The sequence below is a fragment of the Acaromyces ingoldii genome (genome assembly GCF_003144295.1).
Source record: "Acaromyces ingoldii strain MCA 4198 unplaced genomic scaffold FA10scaffold_3, whole genome shotgun sequence".
NCBI classification, from domain to species: Eukaryota; Fungi; Basidiomycota; class Exobasidiomycetes; order Exobasidiales; family Cryptobasidiaceae; genus Acaromyces; species Acaromyces ingoldii.
In genome coordinates this window covers 1,313,054-1,336,699 of record NW_020290249.1, presented here as the reverse complement: position 1 = coordinate 1,336,699, position 23,646 = coordinate 1,313,054, and the positions used below count along the sequence as shown (strand labels likewise).

At 56.8% G+C, this 23,646-nt stretch overlaps 8 protein-coding genes across 8 annotated transcripts; 4 read left to right on the top strand and 4 right to left on the bottom strand.

The window, feature by feature from the left end:
- FA10DRAFT_266848 (TPR-like protein) lies at window positions 1-2,760 on the bottom strand. The gene is made up of 3 exons (XM_025521670.1): window positions 2,540-2,760; window positions 346-2,475; window positions 1-286 (listed from the first exon to the last, which is right to left on the bottom strand). The coding sequence occupies exons 1-3, from the start codon at window positions 2,690-2,692 to the stop codon at window positions 59-61; spliced, it is 2,511 nt and encodes an 836-aa protein (XP_025377560.1). The 5' UTR covers window positions 2,693-2,760; the 3' UTR covers window positions 1-58.
- Window positions 2,761-4,236: 1,476 nt separating this feature from the next.
- FA10DRAFT_111647 (hypothetical protein) lies at window positions 4,237-7,817 on the bottom strand. Its single transcript, XM_025517868.1, has 3 exons — window positions 5,302-7,817; window positions 4,668-5,239; window positions 4,237-4,608 (listed from the first exon to the last, which is right to left on the bottom strand). Exons 1-3 carry the CDS (start codon window positions 7,470-7,472, stop codon window positions 4,514-4,516), a joined length of 2,838 nt encoding a protein of 945 aa, XP_025377559.1. The 5' UTR covers window positions 7,473-7,817; the 3' UTR covers window positions 4,237-4,513.
- A 356-nt stretch (window positions 7,818-8,173) lies between these two features.
- On the top strand, window positions 8,174-9,534 carry FA10DRAFT_279515 (UPF0029-domain-containing protein). Its single transcript, XM_025523547.1, has 2 exons — window positions 8,174-9,049; window positions 9,107-9,534. Exons 1-2 carry the CDS (start codon window positions 8,231-8,233, stop codon window positions 9,470-9,472), a joined length of 1,185 nt encoding a protein of 394 aa, XP_025377558.1. The 5' UTR covers window positions 8,174-8,230; the 3' UTR covers window positions 9,473-9,534.
- A 98-nt stretch (window positions 9,535-9,632) lies between these two features.
- On the top strand, window positions 9,633-10,669 carry FA10DRAFT_275143 (hypothetical protein; the record flags this gene model as incomplete). Its single annotated transcript, XM_025523252.1, has 4 exons — window positions 9,633-9,743; window positions 9,804-10,158; window positions 10,236-10,454; window positions 10,598-10,669. The coding sequence occupies exons 1-4, from the start codon at window positions 9,691-9,693 to the stop codon at window positions 10,667-10,669; spliced, it is 699 nt and encodes a 232-aa protein (XP_025377557.1). The 5' UTR covers window positions 9,633-9,690.
- Window positions 10,670-11,138: 469 nt separating this feature from the next.
- On the top strand, window positions 11,139-12,788 carry FA10DRAFT_260206 (hypothetical protein; the record flags this gene model as incomplete). The annotated part of the gene is made up of 4 exons (XM_025520001.1): window positions 11,139-11,645; window positions 11,712-11,847; window positions 11,912-12,023; window positions 12,086-12,788. The coding sequence occupies 4 exons, from the start codon at window positions 11,139-11,141 to the stop codon at window positions 12,786-12,788; spliced, it is 1,458 nt and encodes a 485-aa protein (XP_025377556.1).
- Window positions 12,789-13,078: 290 nt separating this feature from the next.
- FA10DRAFT_229618 (hypothetical protein) lies at window positions 13,079-19,260 on the bottom strand (the record flags this gene model as incomplete). The annotated part of the gene is made up of 2 exons (XM_025518795.1): window positions 13,079-17,647; window positions 17,716-19,260. The coding sequence occupies 2 exons, from the start codon at window positions 19,258-19,260 to the stop codon at window positions 13,079-13,081; spliced, it is 6,114 nt and encodes a 2,037-aa protein (XP_025377555.1).
- A 1,698-nt stretch (window positions 19,261-20,958) lies between these two features.
- Window positions 20,959-21,942, top strand: FA10DRAFT_301621 (RNA-binding domain-containing protein; the record flags this gene model as incomplete). Its single annotated transcript, XM_025525009.1, has 3 exons — window positions 20,959-20,974; window positions 21,049-21,423; window positions 21,506-21,942. The coding sequence occupies 3 exons, from the start codon at window positions 20,959-20,961 to the stop codon at window positions 21,940-21,942; spliced, it is 828 nt and encodes a 275-aa protein (XP_025377554.1).
- FA10DRAFT_241094 (hypothetical protein) lies at window positions 21,929-23,502 on the bottom strand. Its single transcript, XM_025519234.1, has 2 exons — window positions 22,115-23,502; window positions 21,929-22,040 (listed from the first exon to the last, which is right to left on the bottom strand). The coding sequence occupies exons 1-2, from the start codon at window positions 23,456-23,458 to the stop codon at window positions 22,023-22,025; spliced, it is 1,362 nt and encodes a 453-aa protein (XP_025377553.1). The 5' UTR covers window positions 23,459-23,502; the 3' UTR covers window positions 21,929-22,022.
- Window positions 23,503-23,646: the final 144 nt, after the last annotated feature.

Below are 23,646 nucleotides of genomic sequence, written 5' to 3'. Positions count from 1 at the left end.
CTGGCGATCATGTCGATTGCAAAAAAGAGCCAAACATGACTACTACAATGTCTTCAAATTAAGCCCAGAACTCTGCCGGGTCAAAGCGATCGAGGTCGCGCTGTGCCGTCAAGGCGGAGAGGTCAGGCCTGTCCATGAGCTCGCAAGCGACGCGAAGCGTCTCCCAGAGGCTACTTGAAGTCACACCATGACTCTCGCCCTGAGCACCACCGAGTTGATCGTTCTCGGTTGCCTCACTCTGCAGAGTCAGAGCGGTGTAAATATGCGACGCTGCATCCTTGTACATCTGTTGGACATTTCAGTCAGCTACGTTAGTCATGAAAGGGAGAGATCTGGGAGACTGACCTTCAGATTGAGGCAGGAAATGCTCAGGTTGAAGTGACACCTGACGAAGCCGGGTCGCAGATCAAGTGCCTGGTGATAGTAGCCAAGAGCTACGTCGCTCCTGCCACTGTTGCTCAATGTTGCTCCCAGGCGGTTGTACAGAAGCCAATCGTCAGGCCGGACCTCCAGTGCGGCCGAGAAACAGTCGACAGCCTTGTCGTAGTCTTCTGAGGCGTTGAATAGCACACCAAGGGCAACTTGAACGTCTGCATCAATGCGATTCTGCATCGATCCGTGTCTAGCCAGCGCCATCAGAAGGTTGGTGAGACGTTCATGACGTTGCGCATGCGTCGGCAGCGTTGCGCTCGTCACATCGCCGCGCTCGCCTTGAAACTGCTTGACGACATCGTTGTATTCTGGGCATGCGCCGATCCACCGCTCGGTTGCTTCAAACGCGGACATCCGGTCATTTTCGTTGGTGTAGCTCACGGCGAGGGCCAGCCAAGCGTCTTTGAGCGTAGGGTCGAGCTGAATCGCTCGATGGAGAGCGGCGATGGCCAGGCTCTCCCGCTCGTTCTCCTGCTGCTTGATGCCCAAGTCGAGCCAAGCCGTGGCATTGTTAGGATCCATCTGCACAGCCGCTTCTTTCTCCAGGACGCTCGCCATGTCAGCCGGTACGCCAGCGGCAGCGTGGCCATTGATGTAAGGGTTCGTCTGATGGAATCGATACTCAGGCGCTTTGTCGGCCGATCTTGGAGGCTGCAACGAAGGCTTGAAGCCAGCCGAATCGGCCTCCCAAGCATCCCAATCGTTCTGCAGCTTGTCCCACTCTGCACTCTGTGCCCCTCCGACGCCCTTTCCTTTTGTGCCCTCCCACCGCCGTCCGACGAAATCCTCCGAACTCAGCCGGTCCACGAATTCTTCCTCCTGCCCAGCGGCCGCGTTGGGAGCGGTGGTGCCGTAGGCACGATTGTTGAGACCCATGTACTTTGCAAACAGCTCGTCGTCCTCCTGCCGTCGCTCTAGCACATTGCCTCCATCGCCGGCAAAGCTTTTCTGCATCGCTTGACGCTCGATGGCCTCACTCCTGGCATCCTCCTCGGCCCACATCTCATTGAGCTCCTGCCGACCTTTCAACTCGTGCTCGAGCGCCGTCTGTCCAAGCAAGCCCATATCGCTTGGGGTTTGAGCGGCCAAGCGTCGCTGGAGCGAGGGCGGCAACTGCCCATTGGTGATCATTTCGTCACGCTGCGAGCTGCTCATTTCCCTCGCCTTGCCCTTGTCTAGAGAAGAGACAGGTGCTGCATCTGCTGATGCGCCGCCAAAGCTCTCGCCCTCGACGATGTCGGTGCCCTGAATTCCAGCCTGCTTGTCCCTGATCTTGCGCATGAGATTGAGGAAGTTACTCTTCTTGAACTTGTCGCTGGTATCGTGCTCAACTGTGGAAACGAGTTTGCCCGCCGTCCTGGCGAGCTCATCAGCCTCGTGAGGGTCCGTGATGGGCCGCTGTTGCTGTGCTTTCTGCTCGGTGTGGGGCGCCATAGATTGAGGTGGAGAAGCCGGTCTCTGTGAGTCGTAGGCAGTGAAGGCAGTGTCCCATACAGAGTCATCCGCCCGTTGAACCGAGCTTCCTTGGACCTCTTGAGGTTGCTGCCGGTCCTGGTGCTGCTGTCCGTACATCGGCTGCATCGATGCTGGGTGAAAGCCGCCTTGAACGCCCATCCCCATCATATTGAGTCGGCCGATTCCTGGTCCCATCATGGGTTGCTGATACCCAATATGCTGAGATTGCTGCGAATGTTGCTGATACGAGCTAGCATGCGATGGCGATGCCGACATGGTACTGGGCGACGATTCTCGTGTGTGAAAGTCTCTCGCCCAGCCATTCTGGGCCGGCACATGAGCCCGAGCATGCGCACCGGTGGATGGACCGGGTCGGAACGAGGCTTCGAAGTGCTCCGTACGGGATTGCTGAGACCAAGCACCATCAAGATCAGCGTGGAGATGTGGTCCCTGGGGCCCCACAGGTGGCGCAAAGGGAAGAGCGCCTTTGAGAGGTGCTAGATCAAAGGCATGCGCCTGCTGGTGCTGGTGGAAGAAGGCCGGGTCGGCAGACAACGATGGAGATGGTCCCCCTGTTCTAAAGGAAGCCTTTTGAGAACGACAAGTGAGTGTCAGCTCGCGAAGAGTGGCAAGCCACGCCGATACCACTTACGCTTTGGCTGGATTCGGCTGCGCCACCATTGCTAACGCCGTCGAATCGGTCGAGCTGCGACGAGCGGTCGTGACCGAATCTCTTCCCGAGATTTTGCAGCGGATTCGACGGGCCACAGCCTGCCCCTCCCGCAACGAGATCTGAGAACGACATTTCCTACGATCTCAATCGAGAGGTAGCTGTTGGATGTGAGAATGGAGAGCGCGAGATCACAATCGGAGAGCAATCCCTTTGAAAGTGTACCCCGTCACTTCGGGTTTAGAAGACACCGGAGGGCCGATTTTTGCCACGTGTTTCTCAGAATTGGCAGTGGAACGGTGGCGACAAAAGTCCGACTGCTTTCTAAGGCTGCAGAATGAGACCCGTCGATGCCGACCACTCCTGTGACTTGGGGTAGACATTAAAGGATGGCCAGGAAATAGGTCGGTAACGGTGGTTATATGAGGAGCGCAACACCGCATTGTTGTCGAGCGCGTCCCGCAGGCACGGCGACAGCCAAAAGCTTTGCCTGGACATTCTTCAGACGAGCATTCTCAAGCGAAAGCCTCTTGTAGAGCAGGAAGAAAGCCGAGTACAAAGTCAGGTTGGTGAACAAGAAGCCTATCTCTGGGCGCAGCCCAGAAGAGACATAAATTAGGCGAAGAGAGCTAACGTTCTAAGGGTAAAGTACAGTACAACAAGGTTTCTGGTATCGCAAGGAGAACAATGCATCTGAGAGGGCTTGCAAGGCACGGTGCCAGACCGTGTATGGACAAGTTTATGGGCTTGAGTGGTTAGGTCGCAACAGCCGCCTTCCCCATTTTTGCCGAGCGGGCATCCTCCTCGGGCAATCGATGAGTCGATCGATCCTGCTGCTGCTGTTGCTGCAGCAACTGGCGAGGTGTGTGAGCGGAGAGGGGATCCGAGATTTCGGCAACAGGTGAAGGCACCTGTATTCTGAACAGAGGCGGAAAGTAGCTCTCGGGAGACAGGCTTGCTGCGTGGCTATTTGTTGAGCCTAAATAAGGCATGGATAGCGTTCTTGAAAAGGGAAAGGGTGGTGGCGACAGAGTGCTGAGGCCCGTCTCACTTTCGGCGCTTACCGGAAGTGATGCAGTGGGATGTTGCGTCGTTGGGGTGCTCATCGGGGAGGAACGAGGGGAGATTGGTCGTCCCACGGCAGCGGCGAGCGATTCGCCCGCACCTGAACGCGTGCTCTCCCAAGAAAAGGTCGATGGACCAACGAAGGAAGCGGAAGCACCCTGGCCAGCGACGAGCTGTGGTGGCACCAAAGCGCTGTGACTCGAATTCGAAAGTAAACGCGATCTCCTGCGTCGCCTCTCTGGCACTGCAACAGCGACGTCCTCTGCTGCATGGCTGCCCGATGATTGTGACGAGTTAGAGCGGACAGACGCGGTGGCTTTGAGTGCTCTGCCAGCATTTGCAGTCGACTCAGGCGAGCTTGCCAAGTTGTGAGAAGAGGTCGAAGAGGGTATCGTCGCAAAGCCTGACCCAGACTGCGATGCAGGAAAGAGACCCTCGATTGATCCGACGGATTGTGGCCGCGAGCCCGAATCGCTGGTAAACGATTTTCGATGACCCCACGATTCCGCCGGCCAGGCGGGAAGCCAGGACATTGACGGCGATGCCAAGGTGCCCGAGCTTCCAGATTCGGACATGTTCGACGCTCCAAAGGATGGAGTCTGGGACGGTGAGTTGACGCCGGTCAGGGATCGCGTCGTCTGGGGCCGTCTCGTAATGGCTGATGCTCGAACGGACTGGGATCTTGCTTCACCCTCACTCGAGTTTGTAGAGCGCATAGGTGTTCCGAGAATATTCAGTGACATCCACGAATCGATGCTCTTTCGGCGTTCATCGATCGAAAGCCTGCCCAATCTGGCCTCCGCTCCCGACGTTGTCTCCCTCTCTTCTCTATCTGCGAGTCCAATCGTAGAGCGACTGCCGACAATTCGTGGTTGTGGATCCTGATGGGGGTCAATAGGTTCTTGAGGGCTCGGAAATGTCGGTGAGATTGCTCTCTCGGAAGACGATGTTGAATGCGCCGCTTGTCTTCGAGGTCGGACCACGATCTGCGAGCGGATCGAGAGGTCACCCGTCGCTGATGAAGAACTTGTGCGCCTATGCATACCGGCACTACCGCTTGCAAAGAGCGTTGAAGAGGTCGCCGAGGTCTCTGTCGAGAGAGAGTCTTCCCCAACTCTATCCAGAGCAGAGCCATTCAATTTAGAAGCTCGAGCGACACCACCCCTCCGTCGCACGTCCTCAAGTCCGGGAGCGACAGCGCTCGCTGGTCTTCCAGGTACTTTGAAGCCTGCCGAATTGCGAACAGGGCTTGTACTCGAGCTTGGTGTGCGAGATCGAGGTAGGCTATCGGTCCTGACAAGCAAATTGTTGTCTGTTGTGTCCAACGCTGAAGATAGCGCAACATTTGAAGGGAGCGAACTACGACGCTGGCGGTTGCTGTCAAGGCGATCGGCGCTCAAAGGCCTGCCAAGCTCCCACGGCTTGCCACGAAGGCTGCTTAGATCCTTTTCGCTTCCACGCGATGACAGACGTATTCCCTGATAGCCATCAGACTCGGTCGGTGACGCGCACTCGGATCTTGAGGAGCTGTACTTGGTCATAGAGCTCCCAGCGCAAAGATGCAACGGTTCTTTACGAAGGTACTCGACGACAGCCTCCGTGTTGACGAGGGCCCAACTAAAAGAAAATTTGTTAGTGTTCCCGCACGGATGCGACAGTAGCAGGTTCGTGCAACTCACTTGAGTTCTGCAGAAGTGGCATCGCTTATGCCAAAAGCGCGGACATAATAAAGAAGGCTGTGAAGACGGCGAGGAGCAGCTCGGACGACCACATAAGAAAGAAGAGGAAGTAGATCGTCTGTTCCCAACTTGGTCTTCCTCAGGTCGAGAGATGCAATGCCAGTCCTGCTGCTCTGTATCTGCGTTCGCTCCACGACCGCTCCAATCTCATCAATGATCGCTTTCAAAACGTCTAGCGTGTCGAGCGGTGTGCGCATCCTGACCCTGCCACACTGCTGGTATGCTGATGGAGGCGCATCGGTCCAGGCATCGACGTACGTCGGTAGTGCGCCCTTTTCAGCAAAAGCTCGGATGCGAAGGGGGTCGGGAAAGCTGAGCAGGTAGTCGAAGTCCTCTTCTGGGTCGCCGAGGCAGCCCAGCAGCCTCACGGCACGATCAAAGAGCTCTGGCCGACCCCTAATGCTATCTGGCTGGACTTGCAGGTCTCCCATCGTCACGTCGCAGTCATGATAGGTTGCAATGATGCCGTCAAGAGCGTCGTCTGCCTGCCACTGAGAAGCCCGGATTGATCCGTAAATTTTGCCATGGCAGTAGCCCAGGACGACGTTCTCAAGAAGCAAAAGTAGTTGACCTCTGTCCTCGGCGCTGAAGAAGCGCTCAGAGCCTTCCGAGCCCTTTGCTACCAATGCCGTTGTAGCAGCAGAGGATTCGCCTTCGACCTTCTGTTCCTGTGCTCGACAAGCCGCTTCAAGGCCGACCCAGACCTTGGCGAGGATCCCCCTTCGGATGCGCGACACGTTGTATGCATCGAAGCCGGGCACGTAGACGTAGGCGCTCGTGAATTCCGCTGTTGCTCGGGTCACAAATCGAAGTGCTTCTGCGAAAGGTCCTGCATATTGCGACGAGGGGTCGAGAAGTTTACTGAGGTCAGCGAAGAAATGATGAGCCATCGGTACCTGAGCCAGCGAGAATGCCGAGCACGGAGGCTGGTCGGAACGCATATCAGGCACGGTGGGCGACCTCAACGGGTCCATCGATGGCTCCCTGCTTGGAAAAGCAATCGAAGCTGCGCTTGAAGGCACTTCGGAGCCGAGCTCAACGTGTTCTTTCGCGCTCGGCCCCGACATACGCTGAGGAACAACAACGCCGTCCACAGTGACGACGCGAACCTTGATACGTTCCTTCTTCGTCGCCCTCTTGACGCCTTCGCCGTTGCTAATAGTCCGATAAACAGTTGTCTCGTTGGAAACTCGAAGCGACTGCTCATAGACTGTCGTCTTCTGTGAACCAGTCAGACGAGAGACGAGCCAGTGGACCGACTGCGACTCTGAGTTGAGCGTAACAGTGACCGAGTACTTGTCCCATCCCGAGCCCGTGGTATCTTTTTCACTATCTCCCGGGGCATCCAGCGGGTGTGCCGGCTTGGGAAGTCCGTCTTTGTCGTCGAGCTGCGCATACACCTGCGGCTCAGACGACGTTGAGACGTACTGATCCTTGAAGAGATGTGATGGTACGAGTGCATGAAGGCCGACGTAGGAATCCTGGTCCAGGGGTAATTCCTCGGTGTTCCTCTTCGCTGGCAGGACCACGAGCCGAGCGGTCGACCATGCCCGGGAGAGCGAGGCACTTTGGGTGAGACGTTGGTATAGTGGATTGTCTTCGACGTCGTATTCCCCCCGCCCGTCCTCTTCGGCGGATTCTGTGCTCGTGCCATGACCCAAAGAGCTGTTTGGAAGCCCTGCCATCTCGCTCTCGGGCACGACGAGCCCAAACTGGTCCACGTGCATCGACGAGCCCGCGAGCTGTGAGTGCGACGGAGTACCCAGCCAGGAAGAGCGGGAGCCATTCGAGTAGCCGCGAAGCATAGCGTGAGCTCCGAGACTGGCCGACCTCGTTCGCCCTCCTTCATGATGATCAAAGGTCAGAGGCGAGTCCAAGGCGGACCGCAGGCTGTTGACTGTGAGCACCGGCCGTGCCGAGTGCGAGGACCTCGTGTCCGTCTCTGAGGAATGCCGCAACTGGCCAGCCAGCTCGCCATTCGCGTCTTGCCAATGATCATCAAAGGGTGAGTGATCGTCTGCGAGCCGAGGGCCATCGGCCTCCCGGCGCGCCTTGCCCTGCTGCTGCTTCGAGATGCGCTTCCGAAAGAATTTCTGCAGTGCGCTCGCCATGGCTGTATGACTGTGCCAATAGCAGAGGATTGTTTCGTCAGGGACCGTCAAAGATCGTGGTGGGGTGTGCGCATGACGTTAGGGTAGTCCAAGTGCCACAATCAGGAGGACCTCATGAAAGGAGAGAGACGAGTGCGCGGCTTTTGTGGCTGCTGGTCCAAAGTGCGGATGGGCGGTGCTGGCAGTGCCGACAAGAAACGACTACGCGCGCTGGTGCTGAACCCAACAGCGTTGAGGACGACGTCGACGATGGCGGCGACGACAGAGTAGTCGACCGAGCGGTCCCTCAAGAGGTTACCCGCAGAGTGTGGAGAGGAGGATACGGGGCTGGTAAGGAGAGCAGAGTCAAGGTGCATAAAGGTTAAAAACACAAAAAAGGGCACCAGATGTGCACGCTAACAGCCTTGGAGGCAATTTGATACGGGCCATAAGGTCCGCTCCTGACAGGTCACCTGCATGTGCTTCTTCGCAAAGCCTTGTACTAGGAAACCAACTTGCAGAACCCTAAACGAGGTGCATGCATCTTATTCCAGCTGGCTCATCCGTTTGTTCGGCTTCCGCCACTAAGTTGTCTCTCATTTGCATGTCCTGCTCCTTGGCTTCGGCCAAGAGCGACGACAGTCAAGTCAAATATTCAGCTGGTCGTGTTCTGGGCGGTGAGGAAAGGTGTATCAACATTGGTATTTTAGACGCGTTTCTCACGTGTCTCGGAGCTTTAAGGTTGGCAAAGCAGCTTCTTGGCCCTTTCTTCCTTTTCGATGGGTTCCGTCGAAGAGCTCGTCAAGGAGCTAGAAGCGTTCGCAGCTTCCACGACGGCGGGCGCAGGATTGCAAGACAACCCGTCACTGCCTCCTCTGCATGAACAGAAAGAGGCAGCACAGCAAGTAGCAGAGGAGCTTATCGCTCTCCAGTCCATCTTTGGCGAGGATAACGTGCAGCTGCTTCAACTTCGACGACCAACCGATGCAATAGCCCATTCGAGACCACAGAAACCAGCCTCAGATACCGAAACCAGCGAGAGCTGGGATCCCGAAGTGACCATCAGATTGTGCATTGCCTTTCAAATTGATGCCGAGATACCAGACAGCGACGAGCCCCCATTGGTGCGTCTGTCGGCTACTCTCCCGCCCTCTTACCCGATAGACGAGCACGCACCCCAGCTGCAGCTTCTCAATCGCTACATCGGTGCACATGGCGTTGATCACAGCCTATTTGGCTGTGTTCTCCGCGTATTCATGGAGGGAGCGGGGGCCGACGATAGTCGTCAAGGTCTTTGGCAGCCGGGGAACGTCGCTCTTTTTGATGGCATAGAGAAAGTGAGGGAACTCGTGCAGTCATGGTACGAAGAACGAGAGGGCGAGAGGGTAGCGAGACGCCTGGCAGACGATTCGCATCGCTCGCAATCCATCACCTCGTTTGATCCAGACGATAAGCGAGAGGATGAAGCTGACAGCGCTATGGATGTGGGGACAGGCGAGCCAGAGCGACAGAAGTTCGAGATCATAAGCTCGCCTCCAATCGCCGAGCGCAAAAGCGTCTTTGTCGGTCATGTAGCGAGAATAAAAGACTCCTCGCAGGTAAGCTCTTCACGAAAGCCTTTTTGCATTTGTCTGATGTTGATGAATTTGCCTCAGGTGCCGCTCATCATTGAGCAGCTCCTTCAAGATCGCAAAATTGCCCGTGCGACGCATCCGGTCATTCACGCATGGGTATGCAAGCCAGACGGCGGCGGGACCGTCCACCGCGACTGCGACGACGACGGCGAAACGGCAGCAGGAGGGCGGCTTGCTCATTTACTCGATCTGCTCCATCTCGAAAATGTCGTCGTTGTGGTGACGAGATGGTACGGCGGAGTGCAATTAGGCGCCGACCGTTTCAAGCTCATCAACCGAGCCGCTAGAGACGCGCTCGAGGTTGCGCGCCTCGTCGATGGCCCTCTCAATCCGAGCGAAGAGGCCCAAAGGGGCATTTCAAAGAAGCAGCAGACGAGCAGACGATGATCCATGACATGTTGTCTATTGTAATAATACCATTTTATCGAGCAATGCAGTCTTGTTGAGACCAATGTGAAGACGGTTTTTCTTGCTCGTCAGATGTCGGGACACGGCAGACGGATCTGCCCTTAGGTGGAGGCCGTCGGCTTATCAAAAACAGGAAGAGGAAAAAAATCGAGGTGATGAACTATCGCCGCCACTTGGAACATTGACATCAAGACAGCATGTCTACCGTCGGAACTCACGCCGAGTACGGGGATGCCAAAAGGCGACAGGAGTGAGTCGAGGCCTCTGTTTGTTTCTATGCAGGGAAGATTCTGACATTTGGACGGGCCAGGCAATACAATGCGGCTATGGTGGGAGGCGCAAAGGGTGCAAGCATGGGTCTTGCCGCTGCACTCCCCACTGCATACCTGCTCCACCAGCGGTGGGCGCCGTTTCGAGGCCTGACGCTGCCGCTCAAGGCGTTTTTCGTCACATCTGCCACCGTCTGTGCTGGTGTGATCGCGGCGGACAAGAGCGGAATCGCATTCGATCAGGAGCACTATAGCGACGCAGGTGCGCAGCAGGTCCGGCGATTCCAATCAAAGGAGGAACAGGAATGGTCTCAACTTTCCGGCACGGACAAGGCCCTGATGTGGGCCAAAGACAACAAGTTTGGCGTCGTCGCAGGGAGCTGGGTCGCGTCCATGGTACGTCATCCTCGGGACACGTCGTAGGCGCTCTTATTCTCAGCGGTCGATTTTCATTCTTTTTCCTCTCCTCACAGGGCGGAATCTTCGCATACATTCAAACGCAGCCCATGAGCTTCGCTCAGAAGCTGGTTCAGGCCCGTGTTTGGGCACAGGGCCTGACGCTGACCAGCTTGCTCGGCATGGCTGCTATCACGCAGATCCCAAGCGCGGGCGACAAAATCCTCAAGGAGCGAGGTGAGGCCAGCGAACACAGCTGGCGCGACTTCGTGGGAGACACAGGAGACGGTGACAAGGTGAGAATACATGAGGGCTCAGATCTGTGTGAAGGGAGGAAAGGCGGGCGAGGACCCGCAGCCCCGACAAACCCCGTTCACGAGCAGTTCCGTCCACGTCCGTTTGGGAGAAGAGAAGCTGAGTCTCATTTCTCGCCCTACAGGAGATCAAGCGCTCGCTGCAGAGGGGTGTCAAGGATCGCACCAAGGAGGGACAGCCAGAAAAGAGATCATGACACGCCATCTTTAGAAGGTAGATTGCAATGTACAGAAATACAATGCGAGTGGCAAGGATTTGCGCCGAGCTTTCCTAGCCAGATGTTGTGCGACAAGATGCTGCCTTGAAATTGAGGAGGGATGTCAAAGGCGGACTTCGACATAGGCTGGTATTTCTCAAGAGTAGATGGAGCGGTGCGGTGTGATAAAGCGCGACACGGCGCGGAGCGGCGTGGGGGACCGTTGCATTTAGAGGGCCGACGGTCCCTACTGAGAGCTCGCTTAGAAAGCCGGTGGGACGGGCTTATAAGGGCACGCCGGAATCACTGTGTTCTTGGCCCCTGCCGCTGTTGTTTGGCCTCGCTTCTTGCACTCTTGACTCTTGACCCTCTTCCTTTTCCTTCAAATACTGCCCCGTCTCTAGAATCTCGAGGGGAGCCCAGCTCGCAGCGAACGGCGAACCTTTCTTCCCCTTCTCCTACACCGACCATGATGCTCTTCAAACGGATCCCCATCACTCTCCTCGCCTTCGTGACGGTGTCGCTGCACTTTGTAAATGCACAAGGCGCGGCGGAGCTCTCGCGCCGTCAGACCGCTGTGACGCAGCTGAACAATGACAATACCAAAACTACGACGGTGACCGACCAAAAGAGCAGTGGCTTGGGCAGCTCATTTGCTCAGTCTGCTGTTACCACACCCATTGACAGCAAGGTCCAGACCAATGCATCGCCAGCGGGTACCACGCCACCTGCAACTACGGGTGGCACCAAATCCCAAGACAACACCTCTGTCGACGCGAACAAGACAGCTGATAATAACAAGACGACTGACAACAGCAACACGACGACTGATCAAGGCCAACAAGGCAACAAGAACGTCGACCAGAACAACACAACATCTTCCACGCCTCCTACGATTTCTTCCACGCCGACCACCGAGAATATCACTTCGACGGTGCCGACGACTGCTCAGCCTGTCAACAATGCTAAGGTCACCGTGAGTAGCTGCCTTTTTCAGATTTTTCCCAATGGCAAGGTGACTGATATCCGATTTTCACTTTAGTACACGGTTTCGCAGAACATCGGGGCAGACAACACCACAGGCCAGCTTGGCGTCAGCAACGGAGGCACTCTCAGCTCTTTCTTCTCACCCATTGATCAGGGTTGCGGTGTCAACTGGAGCAACACCGCTGTCGGTGGTGAGTCTATGTATCTCTCTGTGACTTTGACAAGATACCGTGCTCACAAATTATTTTGGTCTAGGTGGATTCAACGCTGCTCTGCCAGGTGGCGGCCTGGGCGGCGGATGGAAGAGGGAAAACTCCGGTAACGTCGAAGTGGGCTTTGGCTATTCGAGCAAGTCCAACCAACTTGGGTTAGTCTTGCACTCCACCTCCTATCCACTTCTCGATTGTGTTGCTGACCGTGCAAGTCCAGTTTTGGCTTGAAGTGCGATGGCAAGAAAGAAGTCATCACTCTCACTTCAAAGCATGAGATCAATTGCAAGACGGTTCACCACGGCAAAGAGGACAAATGGGTTCTGACGTGCTACACGACGCCCGGCTCGATGAACAAAGTATCCAGCTACAATAAGCCGGGCGGCAAGAGTTCCTACGGTTCTCACTTCAAGCCTCACGGAAACGGCAAGAACAAGTCGCCGAACAAGCAGGGCACCTCTGGTTCGCCTCCTAGCTCTAACCAGTACAACAACCAGACATCCACGCCTCCTACCGTCCAGCCCACAGACCAAACGTCGTCGACGCCTCCCACCGTTCAGCCCACAGACCAGACATCGTCGACGCCTCCCACCGTCCAGCCCACAGACCAGACATCTTCGTTGCCTTCTACGGTTCAACCCACCAATCAGACTTTGTCGACGCCTCCTGCCGACCAGCCCACCGTCAACCAGACAGTGACGCCTCTGGCCGATCAGCCCACAACCAATCAGACGTCGACGCCACTTGGTGACCAGCCCACGCAGCAGACGTCGTCCGTTCCTACCAATCAGCCTACTACCCAGTCAAACGACGTGCCCACGAAGCAAGTTCCCGACAACTCTGGCAGTCAACAGCCTTCGACTGCACAACCCTCATCTTACCAGCACTCGTCTTACACGAGCAGCTATGGCAAGAAGCCTTAGAGCATAAAAGCTCAGAGGTTGTCTCATCGTCTTCTACCCCCCCTTCACTGTCTGTCCAATCACTCATTACCCCCAAAGCTTAGTTCTACAGAGAACAGCGAAATCGAACAATCTTTCACCATCCTTCACTCTTCTAGCGTCAGGCGGCACATAGACGCTGCGAAAGCTAATCCCTTGACAAATTGCGCGGCAAAGAAAGAAAAGGGTATAGAAATACATAATAATAGCAGTGTTGATGTTGTGTGATCGAAGGGTTCTTGGTCGTCGGCAAGACGATGTGGAAAGTAAGTTTACTTGAAGAGTTCCAAAAGCGCCTCTACGTCCAATTTTGTACCTCCTTCGAGCAGATGCTGACGAATTGTCAAGCCCGCCAAGCAATTCGCGATACGGACGACGAGCTGATGAAGAATATTTCCCAGCTCCTCGTCTGGCGCGTCGTCTCGGATGCTGCAGATGAGAATCTCTGGATGGTTGGCGACGTGCGATTCCACCGCCTTGGCACGTGCAAGGGCCGACGTCATCACCGAAGATGACGACGTTGTCGCTGGCGCAGCGATCGAGCCGAGAGTGGGCGGCGCACCGGCCGACAGCGGTCGTGACGATTTCGACTGCACGAGTTCGCTGATTCCGGGGAAGACATGGCCCTCTGAGAGGCTCTCAAGACGTAGACATAGGTATCCCAGCTGCTTGATCTCGTCGATAGACAACAGTTGCACAGTGGGCTCGAAAACCCTCGGTGGCTGCATCGTGGCAGGATTGGGAATCGCCACTTGGCCACCCTCGTTGTCCGTTGATTGTCGTCCGGCCAGCTGGGTGGGATAAACCAAGTTCAAGAATTCGGGTGTCTCCAGACCCTTGAGTCTCTTTTCGCCCATGTCCGAAATTCCGAAGCCCATTCGACGGAGCAAAGTCACATCCCGTGAGACGTTTGGGTGCATCATGCGAAGCGTCTCGCTTTCGTCTTCGTCCTCGTCTTCCTCGTCGTGCTGGGCTTCTGGCTGGTCGGGGTCTGACTTCTTTTTCGTGCTGGCATCAAAAGCGTTGAGAAGCGTTGTGAATTCCGCAATGGCGTCCCGTGAAGCGAGAATCTGGCCTCCGTCCGCGGCACCACTGATCCTCGATGCACGGTTGACCATCGGTCCAAAGTAGTCCATCCTCCTTGTGATCGGATCTGCCTCGCATACGGGCGATCCCCAGTGTAGACCCATGCGGACGGACAAGCCCCGGTAGATGAGCTCACCGTTGGCATCGTACACCTCCTTGCCGTCTTCGCACTCGAGCAGCTCCTGAGGCCAATTCTCGCGGAGCAGTTGCAGCTGGACATTGAAACACCAGAGCAAGGCGGACGTCACTGAAGGGAACGAGACCATAAAGGCGTCACCTTCCGTCTTGACCTCGTAGCCTCCGATGTTGCGCAACTGCCGTCTCAGGAGCGAGTTGTGCAGGCGCATCGCCGTCTGCATCCCGCCGTTGGTCTCCCACAGCGAAGTCGAATTCTTGATATCGGTGAACACGAGGGCGACTTGACCGATGGGGGGCGCGACTTCTCGCTCGAGGCGAGCTAACGTCAGATCTCCCGGAATGTTTCGTTCTTCGCGTCCCCGCCTCGTCGCCTTTCGTGCCGCAGCCATCTCCAAAGGCGACTCAAACGCCGCGCCCGTGTTTTTGGACTGTCGGGCCTTGTCGAACAGATCGCCAATGGCAATGACCATGACCATGATACTGTCCTCTGCGCCGAAGCTGATGGCGACGTCTCGCAGCTTCTGTGCAGCCACCATGGGGTCGTTGCGCTCCATGCGGGCCACATCGACGGCAGTCTGATAGGACATCTTGTCCCATAGCGTATGATTTGCGAGAATAATGAACTCATCCGAGTCCGTCAGGTGGACAGTGTGCACAGCGGGAGCAGCGTTGACGATGGGCTCCAAGTGATAATGGCCAAAGGCGCGTGAGATGTTGAGCTTGTCGTTGACTTGACCTTGGAGCGAAACCCATCCTTCGGCAGATCGGATACGCAGCGTCTCCTCTCGATCAAAGGGATCGTGTCTCGTGCTGATGAGATGTGCCGTACTGTTCTTGGAAAGGACCGCCAGGGCATCTCCGACATTGGCAATGAAGAGTGTTCGATCGACAAGGTAGCCAACGACTGCCGAGGCACCGGCCTTCCAATTGAGCGTGTGTCTCTGGGCTAATGCCACCGTGGACTGCTCGGGTTTGTGCAGGGGTAGCAGCGGCGTTGCAAAGGTCGGGTCGTACTGGCCTGCCATCGTTTCCGAGACACGTCTCGACGCCTCCGCCATGAGCAGGTCGGCAAACTCCTTTTCCATTCTCAAGAATGCCCTTCGCAGAATGTGTGGCACCTCTGCCTCCTGCGGTGAGGTGAAGGTGCTGGAGCCCCGCGGCCGTCTCGACTCGATCTCCCAGGCAATACGAAACTTCGTCCAGTCGGATAGGTGATAGGCGATGCGACTGCTGTATGCGCGCCCATGCTCGCGCCCAGCAAAGATGCCAAACAAGCACTCATTGGGCATATTGCGGAACTCAGGTGTAACCATGTCGACGACACTGAGGTGTTCATTTTTGCCCAGAGCATCAGAAATGCCATAAGCCATCTGGTTGATGTGCGAAAGCGACGTCCGGACACGACGGTCGTCGTGCTCGTCGGGCATCTGCTGCAGCGTAACGGTGACGTCCATCAAGCCCAAGCTCCGGAGATGAGTCAGGTTCGAAAAGTCCGAAGTATCGACCATCGTGCGCCTCGAGCTTCGATATGGGTCATTTGATTCGATAGCCCTGACAACCGGGTTCGACTTGATCTCAAAGCGCTTGTTGCCCGACAAGTTGAGATATCTCAGACTTGGGTTCGAGTTCCAATTCCAGTCGTACTGACGATTCGAGATGTTGTACTTGAGCAAGTTGTTGCCGACGTCAAGGTTGACGAGCGATTTCACCTGTCCCAGCTCTGCAGGGAGCGTTGAGAGCTTGTTGCCGTTGAGGTGAAGGATGCGTAGATTCTGTAGACCTGGTAGCTCGTCGGCAGGGAGCGTGCTCAGGCGATTGCAACTCATATAGAGCTCGGTGAGCTTGGCGTGGCACCTCAAGCTGGACGCAGGCAGCTCGAAGATTTCGTTGCAGCTCAGATTCAGCACCTCAAGATTGGGCAGCTGCGCCAAAACCTCAAAGACTTCCTCTGACAGCTTATTGTCGCCCATTCGTAGGCAGATCAGGCTAAGAGCCAATGGCGGTCTCGCGCTTGCGTTTGCCGATCCGCTAGCGCCGCCAGTAGATGACGAGGTGGATCCTTTGCGCTGCTCTTCAATGGTCAAAGTGTTTCCATTTGATGGTGGCGGCGACAGAGCGTTGGGCGAAGGATTGGTTCCGGAAGCCGTGAGATCGACCGAGGCGGACGTCGCACCTGCGATGCGGGGAACGTCGGGGAATCCTTCGAGAAGATTAGAGGTCAGGTTGAGCGTGTGCAGCGCTCCACATCTCCAGATGGAGTCAGGCAAAGACTTCATGTTGTTGTTGTGGACGTGAAGCTCTTGTAGCATCGAAAGCTGGCCGATGCTCTCCGGGAGCGTACCGAGGACGTTGTGGGTGCAAGAAAGGCTTGTGAGCTTGCGAAGCTGACCAATCGTCTCCGGCAGGACGATGAAATTGTTTCGGTCCAAGACAAGGTGGGTCAGATTGGGCAAGCGACGAAGCACGTCATCGTCCAGCTTGCTCAGATTGGCCGACGTGAGGTCCAGAGAGGTGAGGACACCGGTGCCCTCTGCTGTGAAAGAGGCCTTGCTCAGCGCATTTTTGCCGATGTTGAGCCGTGAAAGCTGGGGTCCAATTGTCGCCTGAAGGTTTCGCAGCGAGTTTTCCTCGCATTGGAGCACCTCAAGCTTGGGGAGCGTGAAGACTGCCGCCACGTCCTGGAGCATGTTCCGACGGACGTCTACAGCCTGCAAGTTCACCAGCTTCGACATGGAGCTCGGCAGGGCGACGATGTTGTTGCCTACCAAGACAAGCCGCTGGAGTTCGACGAGCTGACCAAGCTCGTCGGGCAACTCGCTGATTGTATTGAAGGAAACATCGAGCTGAGCCAGGCTCTTCATCTGGCAGAGGACAATGGGGAAGACGTCGAAGCGGTTGTTGGAGATGTTGAGGTCCATTAAGGTGTCCATCCTGGCAAAGTAGGCAGGCAGGTCATGCAGTCGGTTGTTTTGGATCTTGAGAGAGCGCAGCCGAGGAATCTCATCGAGGGCAGCATGGGCCAGCTCGGGAATGCGATTGTCCGAAAGGTCGAGATGCGTGAGCGTCTGACTGGATCGAATGCTCGGTGGGACGCGCTTGAGTGCAAGGCGAGACATGCGCAGCGTTGTGAGGTTCGTCAAGATGTTGATGAAATCCTCTGGCAGCTCCGTCATGGGGTTGCCAGACAGGTTCAGGCTCTGAATCCATTCGGCTCGCCTGTAGAGGCTGATGGGCACCATTTCCAGATTCCTGTTCTCCAAGTCCAGTGCCCTGAAGTCTGTCTCGGTACTGCCGAGGGCCGCAGAATCAATCTTTGTGACACTGTCGGGACGATAGACGAAACGGAGCAAGAAGGAGTTGTCGTCGCGGCCCAAATCGCTGACAAGGTCGTCCTCGGTGTAGCCAGCCTGCAACAGGCGTCGACGCTGGAGCATGCCTGGCTTTTCCGACTCGCCCAAGGGCCGCTCTGCACCTTTGTCCCTCACAAACATACGGTGAACCACGCTGGACGGAGCTTTGCGCGACAGCATCGCTCGAATTTCGGATGTCGTGGCCGTAAGAGCAATCTGTAGAGCCTTGTGCGAGCCATCCTCGAGGGTAACACGCAAGAAACAAGTCTGAAGGTAACAAGATAAACGGTCGGCATACATGTCCGACTGCAATCGAATCTCTCGTGATCACTCACCCCGGCATTTGACTGTCCCACCGTGCTGGGCCTCTTGGTCACGATGGGCGACGGCATCCTGTAGGTGCTGGATGCATCGTCTTCGGTCACTCGACCACCTAGGGCTGACGCTAGTCCTGCGCCACCTCCGGCCCCAATGGATCCAGCCGTATTAGGTCGGCTGCTCTGTTGCTTAATCCGGTGAGGACGATGAAGTCCGAGCTTGCCAGCTGCAGCCGCAGCCGCACTACCAATCCCAATCGCACCTGCTCTGACACCATGCCGAGTCGCAGTGCTTCCCGCAGAGCTGGGTGTAGGAGGCAAAGTAACTTGGTGGGAACTGACCGAATTCAACGTTTGTGCATCGCTGGTGTCGCTCGTGTTGAGGTATTCGATAGCCGGTGCATCCTGCTGTGTAGCAAAGATGCCATTATTGACAGGGCCGTCGACAGACGTGGTCGTGGAGATGGAGTCTTGGGTACCTCGTCGCTCATAGCCAGTAGTGCTTCCCGATACGTCCATCGACGACGCGTGACCATGCGTGACGGTGGAGTTCCCCACCGACGTTCTCTCTTGCGTACGATCCGACGGACCATCGGTGTCCTCTCCCTCCGACTGGTCTGTGCCCGATTCCTCGTCGCGCAAATGATCTCGAGCCCGCTTGGGCTGAACCGCCCAGCTGTCGGGTGCCATCCACGATGATGTGACATTAGAGCTGGAGGCGCTTGACTTGCGCGGACCCAAGCTATCAGCTCGTGGCCTGTCGTGGCTGTCTGGGAAACGATAGGAGCCATCGGCAAACGAGACACTGGTCCAGGTGCCCGATGCGCCGGCGCTTTGTCTCTGAGCTGGATCGCCCATTGGCGTGGCAAGAGGCTTGGGCATTGTCACATCGAGTACCGACGAAGTAGGCGATATTCCGCTGTGCACCGACTGCACGCTCGCCACGCTGCTCTTGCGCGGTCCGTCCAAGATGCTGCTTGGATTCGTCACGCTGTCGGAGAGGCCGCCACGCGGACGGTGCTCGCTTCCGGCGCTTCCTGGACGCTGGCGGGGATCAACTGCATGAGGCGGCAGGAGGGCAGGGGCAGGCCGGGCGCCCAACGCTACATACTGCTGCGCCTCTTCTTTTGAAATCTTTCGCAGCGTCGGCACTGCCACTTCGGAACCTGTCCACGGTGGAAGGGTCTTGGCGCCGCCCCGAAGCTCACTAGATGGAGAGCTCTTGGGCACGGGTCCCGATGCCAGTCGACGAGGCCCGGGCGGCCGGCTCAGGACCGGCTCCGAGATGGCTGTATGCGCGGTGGGACGGCGGTCTGCGCCAGCAAGAGATGACGAGCGGTCTCGTGTGGTATTCATGGACGATGAGATTGATCTAGGACTCAGGGGTGGCCGAGTGGGATTGAGGCCTTCTGGAGATAGGCGCTCATTCATGGGACCTACGAGAGAGCCCTGCCTCTTTGAGAGATCGACGATATCTTCGATGTTGTCAAAGTCAGTGTCGAGAGAAAGCTCCACGTCAGCTTTGTCGACTTGGCCGCTGTTGCTGCTGTTGTTGAGCACCATTGCGGCGCTTGGGTGCATGAAGGAGCTCGGTTCAGCGACGGATGCCCAATCTTCACCGCCCTTGCTTCGCTTCGAGTCTTTATCCCTGGTCCGTGGCCGGGGCAGTCTTCTCGTCCGTTTCGGTTCCCGAGCGGCATTGTTGACGAGGTAGGACGCTGTGCTCGAACCTTGCGATCTCATTTCGTCGCGCAGCAACTCTTCGTCGAGGCCTGTGGCTGTGCCATCATAACGATGGGCTGCGGTGTGGTCCAGCACGCCCGACTGCGCAGCGCCGCCACCACCGCTCGGCATTCTGGGTGGCATCGGCACTGGTTCATCAGATGCTGCGGATGGAGAGGCAGTCAGTGCCCGGATCTGCAGGCGCTCCGTTTCATCTCTGTCTCACCTTCTGCCAAGTTGTCTCGAAGAGTGACGGACGACTTTTTGCGAAAGAAGTTGAGGGGGTTCTTGGATTTCTTGTGGCCAGAAGACGAGGATGGTGTGGTGCCACCATTGTGCACTCTCGCACTTGTCGACGAAGACGGCGGCGTCACGGGACGAAGCGGAAGCGAGACCTGAGAGGCATACAGGCTCGGACTTCCCGACGAATCAGGGATCGACTGGAAAGGAGGTAGGTAAGCCTGGGAACCCTGAAGAAAGCACAGCTCTATACGCACGCTCTTTTCCCTACTCCTGTTGGAGGAAACTGATCCGTAACCCTGGTGGTTATCTCCGAGACCTTGGTACATCCACGGACTGATGTCCTGGCTCTGCGAGGCCGAGCTCTCGGCCACGGCGCCATTGACGATGCCATCGTAAGACCGGTTGGACGAGCCCCCGATGCTCTTTCCGTGCTGCGGATATTTCCGCCCTGAAGACGAAGAAGAGAATGACGACGGGGCAGATGGGGCCACATTGCGGAGGGGAACGGGGGGTGGTCCTTCGTTGGGGGCCATCGCGACATCGCTAAAGTCAATCTCGGACGAGGACAGCCCCTGTTCTCCGCTCGCATTGAGCTGCGAGGTCGAAGAGGGAGCTCTGATCTGAGAAGCTTTACTGCCCCGCACGGGAAATGACGACGACGAGGTAGAGGAAGAAGATGAGGTAGAGGGCAGTCGATTTCGACTGTCCATGGTGGGCCATCTAACCGCGATGCGGCTCGGTGGGTCTCCTCCTCTTTACTGCGTAGGGCTGGTATGAGACCAGAGGCCGAGAGAGCGAGGACCTCGAAGCGAGCGGCGTCGCTCCGCTCGGGCGTCGCTCGGAAGGCAGGCCAGAGCCAGGTGTCGTGCGGAGACTGTATCGAGATCGAGAGACCGCCAGATTTGCTGGTAGATCAGCTCACTTGCAGAATGAAGTGAGCTCACTCCGTTTTAGTGGAAATCGGCAGTCGGGCCCGATTGGAGCGAAGACCACGTGGAAAGCGATGCGCCTTCTCGCCCTCCTCAGTCGTTTCGAGGAACAGTCGCCTCGCTCGTCTTCTCACGACCAGTGGCCAAAGATCATCGTCATTAAGCAAAAGTAGTCGTAGGACTCCCCACGGCACATCTGCTGCAGCTGTTTCGAGCGAATAGGACAAGTTCAAGCTCCGGTCCAAGTCGATTATTCTCCCTCGAGACTTTTCCCATTCCATTTTTCTTCGCAATTTCCAGAGAAGGTCAAGCGACACCCACCGCCACCAAGCAATTATTCCGGCGTCTGCGAGACCATTAGGATATCATGGCGTCCTACCTCGGTGAGTTGGGACGTTGCTTTCTCCCATTTGTATCCTTCACGCCGCTGACAAAATCACATCATCACCTCACTCAGCCTCCATCTATGGCACAGAGCAGGACAAGGTCAACTGCTCCTTCTACTTCAAGATCGGCGCCTGCCGGCACGGCGACCGGTGCTCGCGCAAGCACACCAAGCCACCGTACTCGCAGACAATCCTCGTCGCCAATGTATACCAGAACCCAAAGCATGCAGACCCCATGTGCCCCATCTCCGAGGAGGAGCTCCAGGCGCAGTTCAATGACTTTTACGAGGATTTCTTCGTCGAGTTGGCAAAGTACGGCGCCGTAGTGGAGATGCACGTCTGCGACAATGTCGGCGAGCATCTCATCGGAAATGTCTATGCGAGGTTCGAATGGGAGGAGGAAGCGCAGCGGGCTGTGGACGCCCTCAACGACCGATGGTATGCAGGTGAGTTACTCTAAAACTGTTCTTCTCTTCTGAGCCTTATGCGTGATTCTGACCACCACCTCCTTCCTCTCTCTTTCCACAGGGAGACCGCTCTTTGCCGAACTGTCGCCCGTGACGGACTTTCGAGAGGCGTGCTGCCGACAGCACGAGAGCAACGAATGCCAGCGAGGCGGCTTCTGCAACTTTATGCACGTCCGTCCGCCGAATCAGCGGCTGGTTCACCAGCTGCACCACGAGCAGAGCGTAGAGGTCAAGATGCGAAAGAGAAAGGAGAGAGAGGCAAAGGCAGCAGAGAGAGAACACCGAAAGGGTGGATGGAAGGACGACGTGGAGGGGACCGCCTCTCCTAATGGTAGTGCGACCGGGCCGGGAACCGGGGGCGACGATTGGCGCAGGGGAAAGAGTGGCGGGGACTGGAGAAATGGACCGAGCAGCGGCTCGGATTGGAGGGGCGCTGAGGGGGGCGAAGATCAGTCATCGAGGCGGAGAAGCCAATCGCCACCAGGCAGGAGAGATTAGACACATTAATTCTGGGGATGAAAAGAGGGCAATGAGCATGTACATGGTAAAAGAGACAAGATAGTGTGGATGGGCCTATTCTACTTGATTTCGACGAGCTGTGGAAAGGATGGCAAAAGGTGGGTGAGTATGACGTGGAAGGACAGACATGGAAAAATGTGGCCGAACTCACCTTGACGTCAAAGACGAGAGTGGCATTGGCAGGAATGGTGGGAGGTGCGCCCTGTCGGCCGTAGGCAAGGTTGGGAGGGCAGACGAGACGCCTCTCGCCGCCGACCTTCATGCCCTTGACGCCCTCGTCCCAGCCCTTGATGACCTCACCCTTGCCCAGCTTGAAGAAGAAGGGCTTGCCCTTGGTGTTGCTGTCAAACACGGTTCCCTTTCCCTGGAGACGGCCGACGTAGCGCATGCCCACGCGGTTGCCCGCCTTGGCCGCGACGCCGGTGCCCTGCTTCTGGTCCTCAATGATGAGACCCGAGGCCGTCTTTGTCTTTTGCGACACCTCCTTTCCGTCCTTCTTGACCGTCTCCCTCTCCTCGGCCACCTTCTTGCCCCTAGCATCGGTCACCTCGACCTTGGCCTTAGCCTTCTCGCTGGTTTGAGCCTTTGCTTCGGGAGCCTTGGCGACGGCGGGTGCAGCGACGGCAGTGCCTTCGTCGCCCTTGAGCTTCTTGTTGAGGCGCTTGCGCTGGTTCTTGCTCAGCTTGCTCAGGTCCAGCCCTTCGGCAGCAGCCACAGCTGCAATCTCGGCGTCGGTAGCCGGTGCAGAGAGCATCGACTCGTCAGCATCGACCTCGTCGCTGCTGCGCTTCTTGGAGTTGCCGTTGGCCAGGCTGGCCTTTTTGGCAGCCCTGGCCTCGTCTTCGTCAATCTCCTCCAGCCGGCCCTCTTCGTCGCTCTCGTCGTCCGACTGCTCCATGGCAAAGGCCTCCTCGTCGCTGTCAATCTCCTCGTCGTCATCACTATCAAAGAGCTCGCTGTCGCTTGGCTCCTCGTCGTAGTGGCTCGGTGACATGTAGTTGCCCAGCAGCTCAACGTCGTTGTCGCCCGTGACGGAGAAGCCGACATCCTCGAGGTTGGAAAAGTAGAGGTTCACCGAGCACTGCTCGATCTTGCCAGGGTACAAGCTGCAGACGACGAACTCCTCCTCCTCGACGCCACCGCTGTCGGAGTCGTCATCGTCGTCATCGTCATCGTCGTCATCGTCATCGTCGTCATCCTCGTCGTCCTCCTCGGCAGCATCCTTGATCTCGACGTCGTCTTCAACGTCATCCTCGCCCTCATCCTCATCGTCCTCGTCGTCCTCGTCGCCCATCAAGTCCGAGTCGTAGTCCGAGTCGTCGTCCTCCTCGAGGTTGGGGAACTTGATGTGGTGGACCTTGACGACGGAGCGGGCCGAGCCCTCGACCTTTTCGCCAAAGGCAATGTTGGTGATGTGGACATCCCTGAGCGTCTCGAGCGGGTAGACCTCGCCTGGGGAGATGCGGAGTCCGAAGAAAGCAGCTGGTTCAGCCATTGTCAACGTGTGAATGAGAAGGGAGCTACCGGTAGAGAAAGCGTGCAGCAGGAAGAAGTTGAACACGAAACGCACTTCACAAAAAAAAGTTTTTGAGAAGTGCACGTGCGCCGTGCAGATTCGGAACTCGGGCTCCGCCGCTTACAAAGAGAGAAGATCATCCTTGCTCTTCCCGGGTTCACCAAGGG

What these genes read in the sequence shown, in the direction of transcription:
- FA10DRAFT_266848 (XM_025521670.1), bottom strand. Translation starts at nt 2,692, where the DNA reads ATGTCGTTCTCAGATCTCGTTGCGGGAGGGGCAGGCTGTGGCCCGTCG. An exon ending in CAGCCGAATCCAGCCAAAGC is followed by an intron (nt 2,476 to 2,539) that starts GTAAGTGGTATC and finishes CGTTCTCAAAAG; the next exon opens with GCTTCCTTTAGAACAGGGGG. An exon ending in TTTCCTGCCTCAATCTGAAG is followed by an intron (nt 287 to 345) that starts GTCAGTCTCCCA and finishes AATGTCCAACAG; the next exon opens with ATGTACAAGGATGCAGCGTC.
- FA10DRAFT_111647 (XM_025517868.1), bottom strand. Translation starts at nt 7,472, where the DNA reads ATGGCGAGCGCACTGCAGAAATTCTTTCGGAAGCGCATCTCGAAGCAG. An exon ending in GCCACTTCTGCAGAACTCAA is followed by an intron (nt 5,240 to 5,301) that starts GTGAGTTGCACG and finishes ATTTTCTTTTAG; the next exon opens with TTGGGCCCTCGTCAACACGG. An exon ending in CTTTGCAAGCGGTAGTGCCG is followed by an intron (nt 4,609 to 4,667) that starts GTATGCATAGGC and finishes ATCCGCTCGCAG; the next exon opens with ATCGTGGTCCGACCTCGAAG.
- FA10DRAFT_279515 (XM_025523547.1), top strand. Translation starts at nt 8,231, where the DNA reads ATGGGTTCCGTCGAAGAGCTCGTCAAGGAGCTAGAAGCGTTCGCAGCT. An exon ending in GAATAAAAGACTCCTCGCAG is followed by an intron (nt 9,050 to 9,106) that starts GTAAGCTCTTCA and finishes AATTTGCCTCAG; the next exon opens with GTGCCGCTCATCATTGAGCA.
- FA10DRAFT_241094 (XM_025519234.1), bottom strand. Translation starts at nt 23,458, where the DNA reads ATGGCTGAACCAGCTGCTTTCTTCGGACTCCGCATCTCCCCAGGCGAG.